At 30.4% G+C, this 8,144-nt stretch overlaps 1 protein-coding gene across 1 annotated transcript in view; it reads left to right on the top strand.

Moving 5' to 3' along the window:
• The first annotated feature begins 7,900 nt into the window (after nucleotides 1-7,900).
• LOC140452609 (uncharacterized) overlaps nucleotides 7,901-8,144 on the top strand; it is a 156,202-nt gene continuing 155,958 nt past the window's right edge. The window contains exon 1 of the mRNA XM_072546927.1: nucleotides 7,901-7,946. Within this exon, the coding sequence (XP_072403028.1) occupies nucleotides 7,912-7,946 (35 nt within the window). The 5' untranslated portion in view covers nucleotides 7,901-7,911. The remainder of the gene's footprint in view (nucleotides 7,947-8,144) is intronic.

The following is an 8,144-nucleotide window of genomic DNA, read 5'->3' as shown; positions in this document are numbered from 1 at the left end:
ATGACTTCAAAGAAATAAATATATTTTACAGTTTTATTTCTATTTAAACATTAAACTTATTTTAATACTTAAAATAATACAAAAAATTAAACATAACGTTAATATGTACGTCGTTTTTGAAAACTGTAACCTATGCGCAGTTGCCTTTCACTCGATGAATCGTAGAAAATCTAAAAAACATCAGATTTTCTACAATTTTTTTCTCTCTATTTTCTTTTCATCATATTTTTATACTAATTATCCTATTCCCAACGAATACAAATCCAAAGACATACAAATTTTAATTATTTACAAAAAATGTATTTACAACTACACTGGTTTCGTTTATAACAATATGTCAATATGATGGGTTAAAAAATCGAAAGTAACAATTATAAATATTTGAAATCGATTTTCGTTTAACAAAATTTTAAATTACTGCAAAAATATCAGTCCTAATTATAGGACATCCGTATATCATTTGAAAGAGGAAAACTTTTTTAATTTAATAATTCGTTAATAAATTCGTTTTAAATGGTGTCCCATTTAAAATAAGCCTTATATTACACATTAAATAATCCAATAATGAAACTACAAATTTTGAACACCCTGTAAATAAATGTTTAATAATTAATCATGAAATAAATTCGACCAATATCCAGCTATTTAGATGTATGAGTAATTTTATTAGAATTGCTTAAGTAAATTAGAGTGAGTCGTCGTTTAAAGTTTTACATTTTAAGAAAATTCGACATAACTCAGAACACTGTGTACATAGTATAAGGAAGTCTTATGAAAGTATATCTTATTTTTGCAGACAATTGGAAAATCAAATAAAATACAGGGTGTTCTATAAAAAAATATATAACTTTGAAACGCAGCGCTTTATTGTGACACCCTGTATATTTCAGAATAATTTTAAAATGTAGCCTTTATCAACCTACATACTATACATTTAAAATGTTTTCAAAATCTTTTACCGTTTTGCTGTAATCTTCCGTCTCGTTAGTCGTGATTCACCCTGTATAATAAACATACAAAGGAAATATTCATGCATACGATCAATTTTACACTCGTACATAATGATTTTATAAATTTTTATATTGTCGTCACTTAATAGAAGATTTACGTTTAATGGTGTACTTAAACCCTCTTGTATTAATTTTTTTAGCAGCCACGTGCTTGTATTACGATGTAGTGAGCAGTTCAAAATTATGTGATTTAAATCAGGTATACTAGTTCCACACTTACATCGGTCTGTTGGGAGAACTCCTGATTTGTGTAGATGTTTCGGAAAACATCAATGATCTACTTTTAATCTTAAGACAGTTGACCCTCTGTTTCTGCTTAGTGTAACATCTTTGTTGTTAAAGAAATTGTTTTACAGCTACTGTTGGTTGTAATTTGTATAAATTAGTGACTGTGCTTTCACCAAACTGAATCCATCGTCTGTCCCATTTAAATTTAATATGTTGTTTGATATAGGCAAGTAGGTCACATATGTTGAATTCTTCTATCACCATATTATGTGGGTGCTGTAATCGATTTTTAGCTATAGAATCAGCAATAGTATTGTCTAAAATATCTGAGTGTCCCTTAAACAAATTTAACACCATATGGATCTGATAGTTTTAGTTGCTGTTGAAAAATTTCTTATATGAATATAATGCTAATGATTGTGAATTTAAAGTTTTATAAGTTGTGTAATACTGACAGTGAATCACTGCATATGACAATTTTGTTCCACTGGTTTTCACAGCACAATTTAAGGGATTTTTATATAGCACATGCTTCAGCAGAAAAGATGCTGGATTGATTATTTAAAATAAATGATCTTTTTATCTTCATTTTTGGTACAAAGTGAGCACTGGTTGTACATGTTGGTGATTTTGACCCATCTATATAGATCACAACATGTTCTAAATAACCACTTAAGATTGCTGTGTGGGTAGTGTAACAAAATTCGTTTTGGTATTTAGGAATAATATTATTTGTAGCTAGAACACTTGTTGGATGTGGTATATCCAACGATTTCCAGATAAGATTAAAAGGGGAATTTATTAACTTGAGTTCGTTGCAAGTTATAATTGCTCTTGAAAGTGTTGGAGTTTTTTTATTTAATGACGTATGTGGATGTTAAATCAGCTGTATTTAATTCATTAATTATTTTTGCATTATAAGTGCGACGATAATATTTATTTAGGAAATATTTGCTTACCGGATATTCTCTGCGCAATGAGGGTAGGTTTTTAGATGCTAGAACTAGGGTGGCTTCATTTGGAGTGCTTTTCATTAATTCTAACAAAATTCTTAGAGCTTGAAATTGGATTCTGTCAAGTTTACGTAAATTGATTATGCTAGCTGACCCATATATCAACCAGCAGTAATCTATAATAGATCTTATATAGGCTCGATAAAAATTCAATGCAATGTTTTGATCTGCACCCCACGATCTTTTACACACTATTTTAAGAAAATTAATACCTTTTTCGCAGCGACCAATTTTATAATTAATATGTTAAGTCCAAAGCAATTTTCTGTCAAATACGACACCAAGATATCTAAATTCCGAAATAATTGGAATATTATTGCCATGTAAGGTTACAGCGTGATCTGTATTAGGGTGTCTTCTTGAAAAAAATACTACGGCCGACCCAAAATTCTCGATTTTGGAATGTCAAGAAACACAAATTTATCACAGAGTATATCTAAATCAATATTGTCATATGCACTTTTTATGTCAATAAACAATACATATGTTGTCATGGAATTAGAAAAACCAATTTAAACATCTGTAGTCCGTGGTTCCATAGCCATGTTTATATCCATATTGTGTTGCTGGTAGAATATTATGTCTTAACCAAATTTCCATTCTCAATTTTAGAATTCTTTCAAATGTTTTAAAAATGCATGACAATAGTGTTATTGGTCTATATGATTCCTGATTATCTTTGTCTTTTCCCGGTTTTAGAATTAATATATCAAAGCAATCAATCAATTTGTAAGGAGGTATTCCAGTTTGCAAAATACAATTATAAATATGTAGTAGTAGTCTTTTAGCCATAACATCCATTTTTTATAACATAATATAAGAAATCTGATCTGGACCTGGAGCTGTGTTTTTGGATATCTTGATAGCATATTCCAGTTCGAAAGATGATATTTCTTTTAATAAATAATGTTCTTCTGAATGTAAACCCATGTAAGGTATATGTTTGTCAACAAATGGTGGACATAACTTCTAAAGAATAGCTTCTGCAACTGCGGAAGGAGCATGTTTGATGTTTGTGTTTTTGTTGTTTAATTTGTTAGCCATCTTCTATATTTTAGTTGATGGGCAACTAGAGTTAAGACTGGAGCAAAATTTAGTCCATGTTGTTTTGGCTTTGCGTTTAAACATTTTTTAGTTGTAGCTTCTATCTTTTTATATTCAAGAAATTTATTCAGTGTAGATGCGGTTTTGTATTTTTTAATAGCATTCTTCTTAAGCTGTAGCTGTGTATTACATTCATCATCCCACCAAATTGATTTTTGTCTATGTTTAGGACTAAATGTTACGTTTTTGGGGATAGAAGCTTCGCTGCTTGTATTAATTGCTCTATTTAGATTATATGTCATTTCATTACAGTTTTCAGAGTATGCACCATTCTTCAGTTCCATTTTAAGAGTGCTCTGAAACAATTCCCAGTTGGCCTTCTGTAATTTCCGTTTCCTTGTTGGATAGACAACAAAAGAGGTACATCAATATTCAACTTAATGGAAATAATATAATGATCAGATCCAAGAGTTCTATTCAATGTTTGTCAATGAGCTAGTATAATTAATCCAGGAGTTATTAGCGTTAATTCTACAGCTGATTTTGTAGAGTATGTAGGAGTAATTTTAGTCGCTGAACCATCATTTAGAAATATTAAGTCCATATATCAGTTAATGCATCAATTATTCTATTGCCATCAATATCAGTCTTTGGAGAACCCCATACCGCATGATGGGTCTCTCCTTCGAGTGAGGAACACCAATTAAAAAGCCGTTCCCATTCTCGGGTGCTTATATTCTTGTCAGGTTTATATAATGAGACTATAATATTAACTATTCTGCGATTAAAATCAATTTTTACACCACACATTTCCAATGTTCAAACATTTATAACATCCAATATCTTATACTTATTTTTTATCCGTAGACCTAAAAATATAGCTACACCTCCAAATCTACGACCTTGACGATCTTTTCTAATAATTTGGTATTCCTTATAAACAATACTGTGTTTCGTCTTATAACATGTTTCAGTTAAAACTGCATGCTCATTAGATACAGTAGAACGACTATTCCATTGAATTAAATTTAAATTATTTGAACTGTTATGATCAACTAGATGTGGATAAATTTTCCAATATATTTGAAATGTGTTTTTTAATTAAATTTTGATCATTGTATATATTATCTTTATAATTAAAAACATCAGATAGAAAGCTGAATATTATATTAGTAATACCTTCAATTATTTTTTTTAGGTCTCATGAACTCATCCCTGTAAGGATTTGGTAAGATTGATGAACTGGCTGTACTATTCTCAACCCTTTCATTATCAATATGATCGCTCTTATTCAGTTTTCCTGTTTTAAATGATTCAGAACTGTTACTTGATGTGGAATTTCTTCTCACAACTCTCGGCTTAGAGATACTGCACACTGAAGGTAAATTAACATTTTTGGAAGGTAACGGAGGAAAACTACTAGAATCATTAGCTAGTAACGAGAATCTATTATTAGTTAATATGTTTGAATAATAATTTGAATTACTTTGAACTTGTTTAACTTCCTGAAACGAGATATTTTTTGTTGTCATAATTTCCTTAATATTGTTTAATATATTCTGAGCATTCTTTTGATAGTGCCGAATGTTGCTGACCACAATGTAAACATTTAGTTCCCACAGAGCAGTCCTTATTGCTATGATTTTCACCACAGTTTTTACAACGCTCTTTCCCATTACATTGTTGTGTCATATGTCCATATCTCAAGCATTTCTCACACTGTATAACAGGATATATGTGCGGTTCCACTGGAAAATGCAGCTATTAATTATGACTTCTTTTGGTAAAGAAGCTCCGATGAATGTTATATATGCAAATTGTCTAGGTACTAGACTACTTTAGTTTTATTTGTTTCTGTAGTAGATATGTTTCGGTAATCCCTGTATCAAATGAATGTATTGTACCTCGACGTTCCACAAAAAACTGTGGGATATAAGCAATTAAATTGTTGGCTTCTAAAAAGTCGCCACTTACAATGTTATTAGCAGATGCAGCATTATTTAAAATTACCTTAATTTTATTCCTGCCAATAGATTTAATTCCAGAAATATTATTTTTAAAATTATTTAGATGTAAATAATGACCAACTCTTATCGGATGTAATTTACCGATATTTCTATCGATAGGCCAGTGTCACACAAGTGATATCAAATGTTTTTGTCGTAATGTTTTTTTATAAGACTCGGATCGTTATCATTTTTATAATCGTCTATTATTGGGAACGACTCACCAGATACAGTTGTTCCACCAGGATCACCTATCTCATTTCTCACTTCCATTTCACAAAATATACTTTGTCGTCACCACTACAACACTGCTCGTAAATACGTCTACTCTCGTTAAAAACTTAGACGGAACTGCAAAATTAAGTTATAAACTTTGAAAATCTGGCTAACGGAAGTTGTAGAATAACACAAAACGAACATTTGAAGCATTTATAAATGTTTCTATATTAATTTTTGATCAAGACATGGAACTTTTAATAATGCACCCTGAGGCGCACTGTCAGCTCGCAGCGAATAAAAACCAATACATACGTAAAATCTGTGTAGATTCAGATATGCATATTATTTTATCATTATAAATAAAAAAGTTATAGCAATTTAAAGTTAAAATTTTCGTTAAAAAGTGGTAAACTAATTTGTTTATATGAGTCTTAAATAAAATTGAGCCGCAAACGTTAGCAGTTTGGTTTGGACAAACATTTTAAGCTTTGGTAAATGTTTCTGTGTTAATTTTTAACCGAGATACTAAAAATTGATTTAGGCGTACAGTTGCGAGGCGAACGTGCGCGTTATTAAATGTTTCATATCTTAGTCAAAAATTAACATAAAAACGTTTACCAAAGCTTACGACTAGAATGTTCATTTTGAGTTGTTCTATAACTTTGATTAGCCAGATTTTCAAAGTTTGTAGTTTAATTTTGTTGAAATCTCTCATAAACACATTAAGTCGCAACTTTTTAGTAAAATTTGTATAATTGAATTGTTATAACTTATTTTATTAATGAAGATAAGTAATTTTGCATAAATTTTTCTTTGCAATAATTACTTTACAAATATAACTGAAACAATTACGTTTAAAATAAGGAAGTTAAGATTTTTTTCAATGGTATATTAATATAAATAAAATAGAAGACATTATACATCCCTACTTAACTCCATATTTCTTCTTGTAGTTAGTTTTCCTATGGCAGGTTTATTGTCACCGTAGCTATCCGTACTTTATTTGGAGACGCTCTAAAAAGGTACACTGAGCTACAATTCTACTATTCTCGAAAGTTTTTTGGTCAGGAAACCCTCCTTGAAAAAACTTTGGTGTTTCATCGCGATTAAAGAGCAATCGTTTTAAATATATGAAAGGGCATTTTGTAATCAACCTTGAATCTAACCAGATATTACTGAACTTTGAACTGGAACATAAACCTAAATACTAGGTAATCTGATAAGTAACCTCCTGCAAATGAAATACATGTTTATCCAGAAAATACTTTTATTGTATTTGATAGATTCTCCTTTTAGATCAATATAACAATTCCAGTAATTTTTCCTCTTCTTGTAGTCCTAATAATACGATTGTGGAAGCTGTGCAAAATAAGCGTTTTTTGCCAATTATCTCTTCGTTAGAGTTAAAATTTTTCTTTACGAGCCATCTCTTCAGATTTGAGAAAACATTCTAATCAGCAGGGACCGTATTAAGACATTAAGCTGCATTATAAAGCAATTCAAAGACCAACTTCTGAATTTTTAACTTTGTCATAATGCTCTTGTGAGCCAGTACGTTTTCTTGGAGAAATAACAGTTTTTCTTTTGAATATGAGGCAGTTTTTCACAGAGATTTTGCTTCAGATTGGCTAATAATGCATAATAATATTCGTTGTTTATAGTATTACCTTTTTTAAGATAGCAAATTAAAATTATTTCTTTGCAATACAAACCTTCTGACATATTAAGCAAGTTTTGGCCGCTTCGGAGTACTTTTGTCAGCATCAGTCCACTACCGTGCGTTCATTATGTTCTCTGGTTTATAGTTGTGGATCCAAGTTTTATTAAAAGTTTTATTAATCGACGCCAAATGTCCGAGGTATTGTCCATCATAAGGTCAAAACGCTGCTGAGAAGTAATCACATGATCATGTTTTTGGTCAATGGTCAGTAAACGAGGCATCCATCGGCAGGATCATTTTTGCATATTCAAAACTTTGTTCATTCAAGATATGACAAGTCATTCTTGTAACCTCTACCAATTGACACAACTTTTCGTTACGATCAGGTAAAACCGTTTCGTCAATATTATTCATATTTTCCTGTGTAACTGCATCGGAAGGCCGTCCAGTACTTGGTTCCTCCAATTTAGATATACTAAGAAATTCATGAAACCAAAATTTGACCATGTATTCTGAGGGACAATTAATACCATAATATTTAACTAGCTTTTTTGTTTTCTCTTTCTATTAAAAACAAAAAACACGATATATATTTCAATAATAGGTAATGAGCCGCTTTTCAGTCCTATTACTACTATGTTCATAGAGCATTTGTTTATTCTGCCCTTTCCTGGTTTTACACAATATAATTAAATTGGTTCATTTTTCACAGAAAAACAATCTTCAAAAAGATGACGTACTCAGCTGACATTAGTTCTTCAGAGAGGTAAGTGAACTTATATTTATCGTTTGTAAGTTTTTCTTTCTAAATAGTTCAATAGGTACATATGTAAGTGTCCGCATAGCTCGCAAAAATAAAAAAAAATAAAATATGCATAGAAGATGGAATAATAAAATATTTATATTGCTCCTGTACTGATTATTTTCCAAGTTAATATTTACCTATCCTAACTTGACTGCACCG

Source organism: Diabrotica undecimpunctata, chromosome 11, assembly GCF_040954645.1.
Source record: "Diabrotica undecimpunctata isolate CICGRU chromosome 11, icDiaUnde3, whole genome shotgun sequence".
Taxonomy (NCBI): Eukaryota; Metazoa; Arthropoda; class Insecta; order Coleoptera; family Chrysomelidae; genus Diabrotica; species Diabrotica undecimpunctata.
Note: the sequence above shows the minus strand (reverse complement) of the source record. Positions and strands in the feature narration are given on the sequence as shown.